A 17,815-nucleotide genomic window follows, 5' to 3' on the forward strand; every position below is an offset into this window, starting at 1 on the left:
CTCGCAATTGGTCATCCGTGTTACCCTACGGTGTTCACCAAGGGTAGTCACGCGACAATACGTACCCGAAAGCAGGTAAATAAATGCACAATACAAGTCCGGATGAGGGTATGCAATCTTCGATTGCTCGTTCTATTTATTGATTGAAAATGTATTCCGACTTCTCTGAGCTGCTACTTGATCTTGCTAATTATTTCCGTCCTCCCATTACACCTTTTGCATCTCTAATACAAGTTTCAGGAAAGTATAAAGACATTGCTGTTATTTTGTTTTTCCTGTTTGTATGCAGAAAGTGATGAGCATTGCTGAAGACCTTCTCCGGACGGCCAGCCAGAGCAGTCGACTCTCGCAGCAGCGCACACAGGCTGGCTGGTTGCTCCTCGGTGCACTCATGACCTTAGGTGAACCTGTACATATGGGGTTTGATCATCGTTTCAAAGTAGGGGTAGAAACAATATTTGGAGTGTGAAATTATTGTTACTTGCGAAAATCGACGATTTTTCAAGTATATTGGTTGGTCTTGTGCCAAAACAGACAGAACAGTATATTCTGTCTGTTTGTCTGTCTGTATGTCAGTCACCAACAGTTCACAATTTTCGACCGATTGTCACGAAACTTCACCAATTAGTAGAGCTGGTCATAAGCAAGAGGCCTATTTTTTGGGGGGGGGGGGTCAAAAGGTCAATAGGTCAACGTAGTCCAAAAGTCACCAACTTTGTCAAATTTTTTAAATCCTCAATTTTCATCTAATTGACTTGAAATCTGAAGAGGATTTGCATATATGGTCACTGAATTCAACCACCAAGTATTTTTGAGGTCAACATAGGCCAAAAGGTCAACGTAGGCCAAAAGGTTAGCATAGGCCAGATTTCTAAAATCCTCAATATTCATCCGATTAACTTGAAATTTGAAGAGGATTTGCATATCTGGTCACTGAATTCAACCACCAAGTATTTTAAGGTCAACATAGGCCAAAAGGTCAACATGGGCCACAGTTCTAAAATCCTAAATTTTCATCTGATTGACTTTACATTTTAAGAGGATTTGCATACCAGGTCACTGAATTCAACCAGCAATTATTTTTGAGGTCATCATAGGCGAACAACTTATTTTAGGGATTTCGCAAGTACGGTGTCATGCATTTCTTGTTTATTTCTTTGTTTTGTTTTTTAACAGGGCTTTAATCTTCGTATTTAAGCTTGGATTTCAGTTAGGTTTAAACTCTCACGATATTGGACCAGGCAGAAAATATGCAACTACCTCTGTTTTTCCCTGATGCCCAGGTCCTATGGTGGTGCGTTACCACCTTCCAAAGATGCTGCTTCTATGGAGGAATGTGTTCCCTCGCTCTCCCAAAGAGCTCGAGTCTGAGAGGAGTCGTGGGGATGCTTTTACCTGGCAGGTCACATTGGAGGGAAGAGCAGGTGCTCTCTGTGGTAAGTCTTGATGGACTATCCTGAGAAATGCTTGCTTTTGCTAGAGTATAAAATGTCTCACAAAAGTTGCCTATTTATTCCAGTCGTTTTTCTCAGCAGAATACAGAGGGTGGGAGGATGGCCTAGATGAGAGGTATGCACACTCACCTCTGAGTTCTTTAGCCTGGATTTGAATCTCAGCTCAACAAGAAACTGTCATCCTGGTGTCTCCCAGGCAGTGTAAGAGTTCGGTATCGATGTGTGTGCCGTCCCTTGGATGGACGTTAAACTGGGCGTCCCGTCTGTCGGAATTATTTGGTAGACATTAAAAATCCCACTGCGTTCTTCTTGAAGAGTGGGCGAGTATTTGCCAGGACCATTGCCAAATTCCTGCATTAACCAGCAGGGGGCATTGCATCAGTGACACGGCCACACTCGCAGCAATGATGCAACCCAGCAGCCAGAAACTGCACACAAAATGTTGATGAAGCCTGTTGACAGTTGAGGGAATTGAAAAATGGTTTCACTTCTTAATTTTGGTTGACAAACAAAACCATAAAGTGGCATGTCAGGTTAATTTCTTGCTGCCTTGCATGTATGATGGTTAATGCTTGCTCATGTTTGTTTTTGGACTCGTGCACAGCAATGCGCAGCTTTGTTGCCCACTGCCGAGAGTTACTGAGTGAAGATGTTATGAGACGACTCATGATTCCTATAGAGTGTGCCCTGCTCATGATGACGCAGTAAGTAAACCATGGATGATTTGGATCAAGGAATGTATACTTTATCATTTTAAACTAAAAAAAATTGCTTTATTTATTCACGAAAGTCAATTGCTTTCATTTAGAATATGAAGGTTGTCAACAATGTGAGAGCAAAAAAAAAACAAACATTGTAGTACTGCTACCAATGCCCGGACAATATCTTTGCAAATGGATGCTACATTGTGCCAAGAGGATTAGGACTAGGTTCATGTATTCTGCAGTGCGAAGACCGCACAGGGTTTGATCACATTGGCAGAGCTTGACAGGAGGAAGAAGATGTATGATTCTTTCTTTCTATCCAAAAATTACAATTGTACACCATTCCTAAATTTCTGAACCAATCCGATTCAAATCTGGCATGGAGGTACCTCCGTCCAATATACTCAGACCCTTTTTATTTTTGGGTTCCCGTTTAACAGAGCAAAGGTCAAAACAAGGCCTAGCTGGAAGGCCTAGCGATATGCACACTCACCTCTAAGCTGTCTAGCCTCGTTTTGAATCTTGTACCAGCTATATATAAACTGTCATCCTAGTGTTTCACAGGCAGGCTGATTTATCAATGTGTGTGCCGTCCCTTGGATGAATGCTAAACTGGGTGCGTGTCTGATGCCATTAGTTGGTGGACATTAATGATCCCACGATGTCCTTTGCAGGCGAGGAATCACCAGCACAATGGCCAATTTTTTTTTTTTATTCCTCCCATAGTCTTGCATTCCCTCTGTCCTAAAGGAACAAAGTGCAAAAGGGTCACCCCCCCCCTCCCCCCATCGGGGGTCGCTATGCTCCTTAACGGGGCACGTGCATTAGTAGTATGAGGTCAAAAATGGTCACTAAATTAATGTTTTTGGCTGGCTTAGCATTTATATTTCAACCAATCTGGACAATACCTGCAACATAAATGCCAGATGCACATAAAATACAGCCCCATCAGACTGAAGCAGGTAAACATTAATCTGGGGTTTTCTTTTGCTTGTGTAAGGGTCATTGTGGATTGGGGAAGTGTGATGTGGGTTGGGGAGATCTATTTGCCTTTGCTCGCAAATGTCTACGATTTCAGTTGGAAGCAAATTGTATCATGGGTAGCCGGAACCAGCATTTCTATAAGCCTGCTCAAGTGCAGGCAGCTAAGGGTAAGCTCTACATTTTCTGATTGAGGCCAATGTGCAGAGGAGAAATATTGTGGAGGCTGATAGTTGATTATAGTCTTCTTTTTTACTTCCATTCATACTTGGCAGAACTTAAACCCCAATCAATGGAACTCACACACACACACACACACACACACACACACACACACACACACACACACACACACTGCAATGGCTGCAAATGGAAAAGCCAGTGGCATCACAGTTGCTAAAACTAATCAAACTAGCATGGCACTCGAGAGAGAGCATACCTCCGCCAGGCTGAACAGTTTACGTTTTGTATCCCACCGATAGGCCGGATATGGATCCTGACATGAACCAAAATCGAATATGCTTGTTCTTGTTACCTAGCCAACTCATCCACTTAGTTTTGTTATAAGTCGTCCACTTTTTGAAATATCATGTTATATGTAGTTTTTGGTCCCATCTCTCAATGGTGAGGAATTACTCTAAAAAATTTTTTTTAAATCTCGTATCTTCACGAAAATCTATTCAATTAATCCTTATCACTCACCCAACCCGTCCACCAAATTTCGTCCGAATCCATCCATAGATTTTTGAGATATCCTGTTCAAAAACAGACAAACGAGTGAAAACATAACCTTCGCCCACCTTTGGTGGCAGAGTTAACCTGCTAGCTGCTGTTGTATATGAGCAAATAATTACAAATTAATGTTGAAAATCTCCTTCCATCTTAACTTTACTCAAATAATGGATGTCATCAGTGGCTTATTTTGTTGCATTATCTAGCTATTGTTGCCTCGTGTTTCCTTATTTTGCCTTGGCAGAATGCCAGCTGTAATTAAGATGCACGGCAATCATCTGAAGGCAAGCGTTGCAATGGTCCGTCTCCGTCTTTATGACATCTTGGCTCTGTTGCCACCCAGTACATATGAAGGTAAGGCCAATTGATGTATTAAAACTCCATGATTGCCTTGATTTCTGAGCTTGGCAATGTAGGGCATGTGGGCGACAGGTGAGGGCAATGACTGTGTTTGTTTGCATTCAGGTAGCTTTAACAGCCTCCTGCGTGAGCTGGTGGCCGAATTCACCCTCACTGATAATCCATCAAACACGACAACATCTCTACTGCGCTCATTTTGTCACTACGATGACAGTGTCCTCCTTGGGTCCTGGCTAAAAGAGACTGATCACAAATTCATCGAGGACCAGGTTTGTGTAATTCAATCTTCCTTACCTTGATTGCGCAGTGTAAGCGATTGATGTTTCTCCTTCAACTAACTAACCAGCTCACTAATGTCTTGTCTTTTTCCTTCCTTCCTCTTCCTAAAATGGTGCATGTTCTCCACATAGTTGCAGCCAAATAGTGCTTCAGGCAGTGGTGCATTGGAGCACGACCCCTCATCCATTTATCTCAGGGCCCCTGAGGGTGAAGCCGTGCCAGGTCCTCTGCCCCTTGGTGTAGCAGTCATTGATGCTTCGGTCGCTCTCTTTGGGGTTGTCTTCCCCCATGTTTCCTTCAAACACAGGTGAGATTGGGCAGGCAACATGGATAGGATTATGTTGACTGTGAAGGAGCAATTATTGTTGCTGTTGGGAATGGAATTAAGTTTGGAGAGATTGCATGACACGGATGGTGATAGAACTTGGTCGTGGCAGTGTTTTGGTAGCGGTTAAAGACCGGCTGATTTTGTGAGAAGAGTTTTACCGTGTACACTGACTGGGTACATTAACTTACATGCCAGTTGTCTGCGTGTGCTTACCTAGGCTGCAGATGCTTGAGCACTTTGCCGAGTGCATAAAACAAGCGAAGGGTTCTAGACAGCAGGCTGTTCAGCTGAACATCTTCACGGCTGTCCTAAGTGCCCTCAAGGTCAGCAGGCTCTTTGCTTTGGCCTTGGCTAATTGTGAATTTATAGATAACAGAAAAATAAAACTTACGGACTCAAAACCTACCCACCTATCACTAAACCACCACTATTCCATCTACTTCTATTTTTTTTTAAATTATAACATATTGTGCAACTTCTGTTTCAGGTCTAAATATTTTTCTCCTGACTGAAATAATTGTTTTTTTTCTGCTATATCTTTGCGTCATCCTCTATTTTACCAACCACTCCACCCTACATGAATGTGACTCAGCAGAGGTGTTGTATGGAAGCAAACATCACATGTTCAGATGTGTGATCCAATCAGGTGGTGGTTTATTACCTTGGGAATTTAGGGGTTTTAAAAAATTCTCAGCCTATGGCAGCAGCATCTCACACCAGTATAATCATTTGGCTATTATACTTGAGTAAATATCGTACAAGGATGAACCTTTTTTTACAGGGTTTGGCAGAAAACAAGAGCCCAATGGGTCCGGAGGAAGTACGTCGGGCAGCCCTAGCTCTGGTTTTGGTTGCATTAGATCATTCAAGCCCACTGGTGCGCTGTGCTGCAGGCGAGGCTCTGGGACGCATGGCACAAGCCGTGGATGAGTCTGCTTTCATCACGCGCATGGCACAGACTAGCTTTGACAAGTGCGTAGCAACAAATGCAGTCCTTTTGCCAATGTTAAGCAGACGTATGCGATTTAATAAAATAGCAGAGATGTGTCCAGTCCACTTGTACGAGTGTGCAATGTTGTGATGAAGCTACCGTTTATCTTCGATACCTGAGCTTATCTGAATGCGTGGGGCAGGTTGAAGGTTGCACGTGACGTTGTTTCACGTACTGGGCACTCTCTGGCACTCGGCTGTCTGCATCGCTACGTGGGAGGGATTGGTTGTGGCCATCATGTCAAGACCAGCGTAAGCATTCTGCTCGCCTTGGCTCAGGACAGCACGTCTCCGGAGGTTCAGGTTTGTGCTCTCATCTCCATTATGGGAACGTCATTCATCAATCAGTGTTCACGATGCTATCCACCAATTTACCATGAGTTTCAATGTGATTCTTTGATGGTGTTGTTTAAATGTCGTAAAAGCAACACAACTATTTATGGTGAGATGTTTTTAGATGATACCAGAAATGATATAAGTTTACTTATGTAAACTTCTTCTGCTTCACGTTAGTATGGTAATGAAAAATACAGGGAACCGGACATCTTTTTCACATTCACCTGTACTGCCAGGTCAACTGATGAATGTATTTAGACCAATTCAATTGACTCGGTAGCAGCTTCACAAATCTCTTGGGTTGGATTCCCTTGTGTCTTTCATTCTTTGTTTTGTTTTTTTCCGATGGATTCCTGGCATTCCCTTTTAGAGTGCCATGTATCAACCCCATCCATCTAAAATGGAGCTGATGCATATATGGCTAAATATAGTCTATTATGTACACACGAGTATATGTGGTAGAAATTACGCCCCATTTGGTGGTAGCCGGTATTACAAATCAATTTGCTTTATCTTCTTCATAATATAATATAGTATGGAACCTTCTCAAAATTATATGTTGTGATCAATAAAATTTATTTTTAAAATGATAAAAAATTTTAAAGTGCTTTTCCAAGAAAGTGCCTCTGCACATAGCCCACCATAGTTGGGCCGAGAAGGGGGGAGTGCCTGGTAGTTAAAATAAAAAACAGAATTATCTTTATTTTTGAAAACTACTGTCATTGTGGAAGGCATTTTTAGAATATAACATATTTAGAATATATACATATATATATATATATATATATAATCGGGAGATTGAATAAGAAGCTGATTATTTATTTAATACAAATGAGACGCCCTGCTCGTACTGTGGAGTTTCTACTATTTCTCACAGTTTTATGTATATACTAGCAGAAGTACCCGGCATTGCCGGGCGGGGGAGGGGAGGGGAACGGGGGGGAGGGGAGAAGAGGGGGAGGGGGAGAGGGGAGAAGATGGGGGGATGGGGAGGGGGTGGGAGGGGGGGAGGGGTGGGAGAGGGGGGAGGGAGGGGTGGGAGAGGGGGGAGGGAAGAGGGGGGGATGGGGAGGGTGAGGGATGGGAGGGTGAGGGGGGAGGGGGGGTGGGAGGGTGGAGGGGGGGAGGGACCCGGCAGAAGCACCCGGCATTGCCGGGCGGGGGAGGGGAGGGGAACGGGGGGGGAGGGGAGAAGAGGGGGGGGGAGGGGAGAAGGGTGGGGGAGGGGGAGGGAGAAGGGGAGGGGGGAGGGACCCGGCATTGTCGGGCGGGGGAGGGGAGGGGGAAAAGGGAGGGGGAGGGGGAGGGGGAAAAGGGAGGGGAGGGGAGAAGGTTAGGGTGGAGGGGGTAGGGTGGAGGGGGAACGGAGGGGGGAGGGGTAGGGGGAGGGGGGAAGGGGGGAGGGGAGAAGAGGGGGGATGGGGAGGGTGAGGGATGGGAGGGGCAGGGGGTGGGAGGGGAGGGAGGGGGGAGGGACCCGGCAGAAGCACCCGGCATTGCCGGGCGGAGGAGGGGAGGGGAACGGGGGGGAGGGGAGAAGAGGGGGGGGAGGGGAGAAGGGTGGGGGAGGGTAGGGGGGAGGGACCCGGCATTTCCGGGGAGGGGAGGGGAGGGGGAAAAGGGAGGGGGAGGGGGAGGGAGAAGGGTAGGGGGGAGGGACCCGGCATTGCTGGGCGGGGGAGGGGAGGGGAGGGGGAAAAGGGAGGGGGAGGGGAGAAGGGTAGGGTGGAGGGGGAATGGAGGGGGAGGATGGAGGGGGAGGATGGAGGGGGGAGGGGGAGGGGGAAAGGGAGGGTGAGGGATGGGAGGGGCAGGGGGTGGGAGGGGAGGGAGGGGGAATGGAGGGGGAGGGGGGAGGGACCCGGCAGAAGTACCCGGCATTGCCGGGTGGGGGAGGGGAGGGGAACGGGGGGGGAGGGGAGAAGAGGGGGGGGGAGGGGAGAAGGCTGGGGGGGAGGGGAGAAGGGTGGGGGGGAGGGGGAAAGGGAGGGGGGAGGGGGAAAATGGAGGGGGAGGGGAAAGGGGAGGGGGAAAGGGAGGGGAAAGGGAGGGGGAAAAGGGTGGGGGAGGGGTAGGGTGGAGGGGGAAGGGAGGGGGAGGACGGAGGGGGAAGGGGGGGGGGGAAGGGGAGGGCCAGTCAACAATGACGTTGCAGTTCTCATGGTCGGAGAGCAGCACAACAATCGCGACATAGTCCTGCATATTCGCAACAGCACTAAGCGGATTTTGGAGACTCACCGATCCTGTGACGTCCTCCAGTACCGGCGTTGCCGGGCGGGGGAAGGGAGACCCGTACATTCCCAACCCGTACATTCGCCCTCTCGACTCAAGCTCACTCGGACAAAAGCCTCGCACAAATTACACCGTGAAGGCCCAATGGTCATATCTATGCCACAAATCACGGGCGCACTGAATTGAAAATATATAGAACGCTCATACTCCGTGAAAAGTGAAGCGGCCGTGTCGCCATGTTGGTCAGCACGACTCGACCAACTCGCTTCGCGGATCTCGTTTTGTGCGGCAATAAACTGCTCCAATCGGTTACGGAAGGGTTGTGGAAAGACGCTTCACAGCTGTTTCAAAGACATTTAATTCATATCGCACAAATCGATACAAAACACGATCGCATAAAAGGTGAAAAAACGTGTGACGTGTGACGGGATGGAACATCACGTGATCGCTCTGAGCGAATCAGTCTGGCGGCGGGAATGGAACATCACGTGATCGCTCTGAGCGAATCAGCGCGCTGCTCTGGAACCGGCTGAGATTAGCGGGTACTTCGCTGAAATGCGCTGAGGTAAATATGAATAAAAAAATATGGATCTCGTCAAATATGGTCTCGGCCATGTTCGTCCCAGGCTCAATGGCCATGTCTATGCCAAATATCAAGTACGTGAGCCTCTCCGTTTAGGAGTCTATCGGTAACATTACACACACACACACACACAAACTGTGTTTTATAGATATAGATTTATATATTCGTTGGTGGACATTAAAGAGCCCACGATAACTTTTTGCGGAGAGTAGGCGAATTATCGGCAGCACCTTGAATATATTACTAATCACAATCTCTTATCCTGACTGATTGCTGGAAAGGCAATGGAAAACCACCCAGTTTGAGCCTTGCCAAATAGACTGTTTTGGCAGGAGTGACACTCTGTGCAGAGTATGGTACATTTAATGGATTGCTTCCTCTCTATTTATTTATTTTTACATTCTGTGATTACCTCAGCCACCAAAGGTGGATGGACGTTATGTTTTCATCCCTGTCTGCCCGTTTGTGAACAAAATATCTCAAAAGATGTGGACGGATTCGGACGAAATTTGGCAGAGAGGTAGCGTATGTGACAAGGACGAAATGATTAGATTTTGGTGAAGATCTGGATCTGGCTAGTAGAATTTTTAATTGATTCTTCACCGTTGGGAGATAGGGCCAAAAACGATACATAGCATGATATCTCAAAAAGTGATGGGTGGATTTGGACGAAACTTGTTGGACAGTTTGTGTGTGTGACAAGGAAGAATCGATTCAATTTTGGTGAAGATCCAGATCCGGATCCAGCTAGTAGAATTTCTTAAGTGATTCTTCACCATTGAGTGATATATGGCCAAAAACGAGGGGTAGATCAGGGAATGAAAGACTGGACCTATGATGACTCCTGTGATTGATTTTGATTAAATGTGATTCTGTGATTTTCTGGTCTACTCTGAGATACAAAACCTAAACTGTTCACCAGACGGAGGTATGCTCGCTACTGAGTGCCATTCTAGTTTGATGTCTGTTTATGCCTCAGATTATCCACTAAATAATTCTCATCGATAGCACTACATGTATCCTTATATGTGTACTCTTAACTGCAGTTGGTGCATTTTGTGTTTATTTCCTTGTTTATCTGTTTTATAATATAGGTTTAAGCTTTGCACCAATGCATGTTCCTGATTACAAAAAAATATTTGGAATTCACCAAAATAGATTAATCTTCTGTATGGGGAATTTAAAAAGTTTTTGCATTACAATCATTGAGTACTAGTATCTTTGCCCATCCTTTCTGCATAATGTGACTCTCATAACCCCACAGAAACAAGATGGCACATTGAATGCAGTATAATTTTCCGAACACACTTAGGATGTTCTTACACCAGCCCTTGGCTTTGCATGCTCTTACTTCAACCCACTATGCTTTACTTTGAGAATAAGATACATGAAAGCAAAACTGGCCAGTATGTGGCGAATGTACAATCTTAATTTGTCCTCGGTGTGGAAGAAACGTTATCCCATTCTCCTCCCAGTAGCTTTATACCCTATTTTTTGGAAACTATAACTGACTGTGTTTCCTGATTGTATTCCAGACTTGGGCACTGCACTCGCTTGCACTCATAGTGGATTCAAGCGGTCCAATGTATCGGGCTTATGTGGAGGCAACTCTCTCACTATCGCTCTCTCTCCTGCTGACTGTGCCTCCCTCCCACATGGAGGTTCACCAGTGCCTTGGCCGCTGCCTTGCATCGCTTATCACCACGCTTGGGCCTGAGCTCCAGGGTTGGTCATCATATTTGGATTTTCATTGATTACTGCAAAATTGTCATATATGATAACTGTCAAGCGTAGTGGTTAAAATATGAGGCCTTGGCATGAACTGTGTGTTAGTGTAAGAAAGATCATTTTCACCTTCATGTTTAGGTTCAAAAACATAAATCTAGTACTATATGTGTAATTTAGAAATGTTACACTTCTGTAATAGCGTTTGAACTGTATAACACAGCAATCAATTTCAACACATAGAGTATCAACAAATACACATATGGACTTCATGTTTAGGTTAGGTCATCTGTTTTTGTGCACCATTGAAATGTAGTTTTGTTGGTGTTGGGCCAACATCCCTGGTGTTGGGCTAGCGGTGAGGGTGCCGGCTTAGGATCCTAGGATCCTGGGTTTGAATCCCGGTCGATCGCTGAATTAACGCCAGGGGGGTTGACTCAGCCTGTCATCCTTCCGAGGTCAGCTAATTGAGTACCAGTTCACTGGTAATTCCCTGTTTGTCGTTAAAGGCGACAAAAAGGGTTGGCGTCAGGAAGGGCATCCGGCCGTAAAACATTGCTTCAAAAAGGGGACCGAAAAACAACAACAACCACGGTTCCCGAAAAAGGCCAACCCCCGCTTTGCGGGGAAAAATGGCCTCTAAAGGTGGTTATTTTTTTAAATATTGAAATGTAGCTTTGTGTGTTATATGTTTCCTTAGTTAGATTAAGGGTGCCGTGTGATCTGTTCTTCCTGTCACACCTGTGAAGGCCAGGCAAGGTGAGGTGAAGGGACTCCCGGAAGGATCATGAATATTAGTTGCCCCAGGATGTGGCATGATACGGTTCACTTAGTTTTCCCCCTCCCTCCGGCGCCTGCGTGGGCCTGAGGATGTGATGTCCCTGTTGCTGTAAATGTCGTCACCCTGTGTGGGCCGTAACATGTAATGTAAAAAAACGTAACAATTGGCCTATTTCTCTGCACATGCCACTGTGCTAAATGTTTTATTGTGGGTGGGAGGGATCTGCAATCAGAGGGGACCTGCGCCCAAAATATTTTTGGAATGCAGCGACGTCTCTGATCACACCTATACTATGTTGTGCAGGCCTACAAACTTGGCAACCATTTTAGACGAGTAGCATGTTCTTGTACCGTGATCGATTGCAGTGCCAGTCTGTCTGTATATGTCAGGAAATTATATTCTTTCAAAAGTAATTTTGTTGTCTTCCTATGGAGAATACCTGCAAACAAATAAAACTAGAACGTCAATCAGTCAAGAGCATACCTCCACCTGGTTGGCCATATCACTCAATGGTGAGGTATCACTTAAAAAATTCTACTAGCTGTATCTGGATCAGGATCTTCATCAAAATTGAATCGATTCTTCCTTGTCACACACAGCCTGTCAAACAATTTTCGTTCACATCCATCCTTAACTTTTTGAGATATCCTGCTATGTATCGTTTATGGCCCTATCTCCCAATGGTGAAAGATCACTTTAAAATTCTAGTAGCCGGATCTGGATCCGGATTTTCACCAAAATATAATCATTTCGTCCTTGTCACATACACTACATCTCTGCCAATTTTCGTCCGAATCCGTCCACAACCTTTTGAGATATTTTGTTCACCAACGGACAAACAAACGGACAATCAAATGAAAAATCACTCATAGAGTGGCACTTGGCAAAAGATAACAAAGTATAATGGCACTCAGTAGAGCATCCTTTTGACAAATAATTGGTGGTTGAATTATGTGACCTGAAATGCAAATCTTCTTCAAATAAAGTTAATCAGATGAAAATTGTCAATTTTAGAAATTTGTCCTATGTTGACCTTTTGGCCTATGCTGACCTCAAAAATAGTCGGTGGTTGGTTTCATTATGCTGATATGCAAATCCTATTCAGATTTCAAGTCAATCGGATGAAAATTGAGGATTTTAGAAATCTGGCCTATGTTGACCTTTTGGCCGATGTTGACCTCAAAAATAGTTGGTGAGTGAATTCAGTTAGCGGATATGAAAATCCTATTCAAATTTCAAATCAATCGGATGAAAATTGAGGATTTTATAAATTTGGCCTATGTTGACCTTTTGGGCTATGTTGACCTCAAAAATAGTTGGCGGTTGAATTCAGCGACCAGATATGCATATCGTCTTCAAATTTTAAGTTAATTGGAAGAAAATTGACAATTTTTGAAATTTGACCTATGTTGACCTTTTGGCCTATATCGACCTCAAAAATAGTGGTTGGTTTCATTAAGCTGATATGCAAATCCTATTCAGATTTCATGTTAATCGGATGAAAATTGAGGATTTTAGAAATATGAAAAAAGTGGTTGACCATTGGCCTATGTTGACCTTTTGGCCTATGTTGATCTCAAAAATAGTTATTGGTTGAATTCAGTTAGCTGATATGAAAATCCTATTCAAATTTCATGTTAATCGGATGAAAATTGATGATTTTAGAAATTTGATAAAAAGTGGTTGACCTTTGGCCTATGTTGACCTTTTGGCCTATGTTGATCTCAAAAATAGTTGGTGGTTGAACTTAGGTTGCTGATATGAAAATCCTATTGAAATTTCAAGTAAATCGGATGAAAATGGAGGATTTTAGAAATTTGAAAAAAGTGGTTGACCTTTGGCCTATGTTGATTTGCAAAATAGTTGGTGGTTGAATTCAGTTAGCTGATATGTATATCCTATTCAAATTTCAATACAATCGGATGAAAATTGAGGATTTTAGAAACTTGAAAAAAAGTGGTTGACCTTTGGCCTATGTTGACCTTTTGACCTCAAAAAATATAGGATTTCTTCGGACCACGGACTACCATTTGGAGAAGTTTTGTGAAGATCGGTTTAAATTTGTGACCTGTAGGCAAGTATAAGTGAGTGTAGAGACACACAAATGCACAAACCGGAGTGATCAACATACTTGTCCAAAATTTTTTTTTGGGCCAAGTAACAAACAAACAAACAGACAGATAGGGGTGAAAACATAACCTCCATCCACCTTTGGTGGCAGAGGTAACGAGAAAGCATCTCAAATTGCAAAGCCCGGCCGCATTGGTTTAAAAAAATATATCATAGTCTACGCTCGTGGATGTCCACTCGTGGATATCATGATCCTTTCGGCTCTAGAGCTCGTACACTGAATGGATCAGGACATAACAGGACATAAAACACGCATGCATTGGGTGGACAAAATGGACACAGAGGATCTCCAACTAAACTTGACAAAAACAACAGTCCTTGCCAAGTAAAAAAAAGAAGAAATTATACTGTACATCTTATTACAATAGAGCAAACGTACATGGTTATGTATGTTTATATTTATATGCGACCCAAACGTCTTCTTCTTCTTCAAATATAATGAACACCCAAAACAGTCCGCGAACTCTTAATTACGTTTAGTCTGCTGAGACCCCTCAGACCCTTGACGACCCTTTAAGTCCCCCATGACTCTTAAGACCACCAAGATCCCTGAAGACCGAAAATACCCCGAAGACCCCAAAGACTCCAAAAACCCCAAAGACTCAAAACACCACAAAGATCCAAAATACCCTTAAAGGCCCTGAGGATCCAAAACACCCAAAATACCCCAAAACATCTCAAATACCCAAAACACCCCGAAGACCAAAAACACCCCGAAGACCCAAAACACCCCGAAGACCCAAAACACCCCGAAGACCCAAAACACCCCGAAGACCCAAAACACCCCGAAGACCCTGAAGACTCCAAAGACCCTTAAATACTCTTTAGACCCAAAAGACCCTTATATCCCCCGAAGAACCAAAATACCCTTAAGACCCAAAAGCCCCTGAAGCCCCAAAGACCCCGAAGACCCATAACACTCAAAATACCCTTAAAGGCCCAGAGGATCCAAAAGACCCTGAAGACCCAAATGACCCCGAAGACCAAAAACGCCATGAAGACCCAAAAGACACCGAAATGGTAAAATATGCCTATCCCTCTGAGACGATGTGTGGTGAGGCGCGCGGAGCATGGCGAGTCACACTAGTCTGTATAATCTGCCTTTTGCTGTATTATTTGTAACATTGATTTTCCCAAAAACTTTTCTGTGAGTGCAGGAGTAAGTGGGCTGATTTCAGCAGCGCGTGCTTCATGCCAAGACGCTTGCGCTATCCTGCAGGCCCATACAGGCGCATTGGTACGAGCACAGGCAATCACTTGTCTGCAGCAGCTACACATGTTTGCTCCAAGGCATGTCAATTTGGCTGGACTCGTCCCTGAGCTCTGTGTGAGTAATTGGAGAAACGTGAATGCACACTAGATCAAGTACTAAGGCCTTTTTCTCAGGTTATCATTACTAAGGTATTCTCATTTGTCTTTGCCATTGCATATTGTATTCTGTTTTCTAACAGGGATTATGCACAACCGACCAGTTTACATCAATACTCATGTTTATGTTCACTAATGGGCTGATGCTGAACAAAGTTACTGGCGTTCTTACTCTGCCTACCTACATTACAGGCACATCTCTATAGCTCTCATCTGCTCTTGAGGCGTGCAGCAGTGGCATGTTTGCGGCAGCTGGCACAGCGCGAGGCGGCTGAAGTTTGCGAGCATGCAGCCGGTCTTCCTGTCGGTGCAAATGGCACAGGTAAAGATCCTCCAATCTTTTCTTTGTAAGTCGTCTGACCAGCGAGTTTTACAACATGATTGTATGTCTGTACGACAGCACCCAGTGGGATGGAAAGCTCCTTGGAAGGTGTCCTGTTTTCAATGCTGGACCGGGAGACAGATCGCAAGTTGTGCTTGGACATTCGGGACACAATCGGCCACATGTTGTCTTCACTTGCGGTTGACAAGCTCGCTCACTGGCTGTATCTCTGCAAAGAGGTTCTCACAGCTTCTACAGGTGTGGTTTCCTCCAATGTTGCTCCCTGCTCCAAACAACTATAGGTGCTGTTATTTTCGTTGTATTTTTATTTGTTACTTTTGATGGTATAGCTTATTGGCGGTTACTGTGCAACAGAGTCTGGTGGTATTCCACCCATCGAGCCAACTCAACCTGACGAGGGGGACAAATCGGAAGTCACAGACGATGACACCATGTTTGCGGTGTCTGGACGGAGAGAAGAGCGGGGGTCAGCAATCATTGCTCCTCGCTGGGCGACACGTGTGTTTGCAGTCGAGTGCTTGTGCCGTGTGGTTGCGCTTTGTGCCCAGGGAGACCCAGCACACTTTGATCCAGTGCTTGCCAAGGAGCGATGTTTTGAAGATGAGACAGGTACTGATCGAGTATCTATTTCCTACAAGGTCCAAAAGACTGTTTATTAATTCTGACATTTACTTAAACACTTTGGAAAAAAAAAAAAAAAATTGGATGAAAAAAAATTGCTTTGCAGAAGTGCTCCAATTATACGATTTACTTGAAAAGCCCCATCAAAATGTGGTCAACAGTAATACATAACTTTCCTTTACCCATTCGTCTGTCTCTGACACCCCCTTTTTATTATCATTTCTATGATTCCCGAACGTCAGTTTGTCCAATCGGAAGCCTCAGCCAAGTCAACCCGGATGTTCTGGGAATTGCCATAATTAAGCCTCCTCCTATTAATAGCATAGGGGGAGGTTTATTGCTGTTGTAGGGTTTCGTTCTACAATTAGTGCCCCCAATTTTTTAATGGTATCACAAAGTTTCTTAGACCCCTCAGAGTACTAAACCACCATTTTGAATATACAGTGCATTCAGAAAGTATTCAGACCCCTTCACTTTTTTCACATTTTGTTATGTTGCAGCCTTATGCTGAAATCGTTTAAATTCATTTTTTCCCTCATCAATCTACACTCAATACCCCATAATGACAAAGAGAAAACAGGATTTTAGAAAGTTTTGCAAATTTATTAAAAAGAAAAAACCGAAATATCACATTGACATAAGTATTCAGACCCTTTGCTATGACACTTGAAATTTACGTCAGGTGCCTCCCATTTCTCTTGATAATCTTTGAGATGTTTCTACACCTTGATTGTGGTCCACCTGTGGTAAACTCAATTGATTGGACATGATTTGGAAAGGCACACACCTGTCTATATAAGGTCTCACAGCTGACAATGCATATCAGAGCAAAAACCAAGCCATGAGGTCGAAAGAACTGCCTGCAGAGCTCAGAGACAGGATTGTGTCGAGACACAGATCTGGGGAAGCCTACAAAAAATTTCTGCTGCATTGAAGGTTCCCAAGAGCACAGTGGCCTCCATAATTCTTAAATGGAAGAAGTTTGGAACAACCAGGACTCTTCCTAGAGCTGGCCGCCCGGCCAAACTGAGCAATCGGGGGAGAAGGGCCTTGGTACGAGAGGTGACCAAGAACCCGATAGTCACTCTGGCTGAGCTCCAGAGATCCTGTGTGGAGATGGGAGAAACTTCCAGAAGGACAACCATCACTGCAACACTCCACCGATCTGGGCTTTATGGCAGAGTAGCCACACGGAAGCCTCTCCTCAGTGAAAGACACATGAAAGCCCACAGAATCTTGTTTCTCACAGTCTGAGAGTCCTTTAGGTGCTTTTTTGCAAACTCCAAGTGGGCTTTCATGTGTCTTGTCATGAAGATGCAGTTATATCTTGTGTCTTAATACATATGTTGTACTAAATTAATATAATTAATTGCAGTTTGTAGAAGAACAAGAAAGTGTGCAATTCATTTGATTCCCCAGGGAATGGTATTTCTCCCGCTCAGTTGCTATGCGACTATCTCTTCTCCAGTGGGAGGACGACTGCTTAATCTCATACAAATGTTAACACTTTTTAATGTAACTTCAGAACTACACTATATACTTGTACAAATTTACTTGCAATTAAAGAGGCTTGTTCTATAGTTTAAATCATTGAGTATACGAGTTAAAGTTTTAAAATCCATTGAAAAGTAATACGAATCAAAGGAAAGTCTTTTGGAAAACAAAGTAAGTTTTGTGAAACTTTTAATTATCGGCTCACCAGGTGTGGATCACGTCATGCAACACGGATTTGACCTTCACACCTAATAAGAAAGTTTAAAGAGTTGCAAACGGCGAGAAACTTTTCCCCAACATATATATGTTGAAATCTGAATACACAGCTTATTTTGTTTAATACAATGATTACATACAGTCACGTGAAAAAGTAA

At 44.2% G+C, this 17,815-nt stretch overlaps 1 protein-coding gene across 3 annotated transcripts in view; it reads left to right on the forward strand.

Annotated features, from left to right (window-relative positions):
* HEATR5B (HEAT repeat containing 5B) overlaps window positions 1-17,815 on the forward strand; it is a 96,470-nt gene that overhangs the window by 35,665 nt on the left and 42,990 nt on the right. For all 3 annotated transcript variants that reach the window (XM_078781728.1, XM_078781729.1, XM_068124387.2), the window contains 14 exons: window positions 290-401; window positions 1,284-1,436; window positions 2,059-2,158; window positions 4,116-4,225; window positions 4,337-4,500; window positions 4,642-4,817; window positions 5,056-5,161; window positions 5,620-5,810; window positions 5,972-6,131; window positions 10,515-10,704; window positions 14,773-14,942; window positions 15,176-15,305; window positions 15,384-15,563; window positions 15,681-15,935. In XM_078781728.1, coding sequence (XP_078637854.1) covers window positions 290-401; window positions 1,284-1,436; window positions 2,059-2,158; window positions 4,116-4,225; window positions 4,337-4,500; window positions 4,642-4,817; window positions 5,056-5,161; window positions 5,620-5,810; window positions 5,972-6,131; window positions 10,515-10,704; window positions 14,773-14,942; window positions 15,176-15,305; window positions 15,384-15,563; window positions 15,681-15,935 — 2,197 coding nt within the window. The remainder of the gene's footprint in view (window positions 1-289; window positions 402-1,283; window positions 1,437-2,058; window positions 2,159-4,115; window positions 4,226-4,336; window positions 4,501-4,641; window positions 4,818-5,055; window positions 5,162-5,619; window positions 5,811-5,971; window positions 6,132-10,514; window positions 10,705-14,772; window positions 14,943-15,175; window positions 15,306-15,383; window positions 15,564-15,680; window positions 15,936-17,815) is intronic.

This window comes from Myxine glutinosa, chromosome 1 (assembly GCF_964187855.1).
Source record: "Myxine glutinosa chromosome 1, kmMyxGlut1.1, whole genome shotgun sequence".
NCBI lineage: Eukaryota > Metazoa > Chordata > Myxini > Myxiniformes > Myxinidae > Myxine > Myxine glutinosa.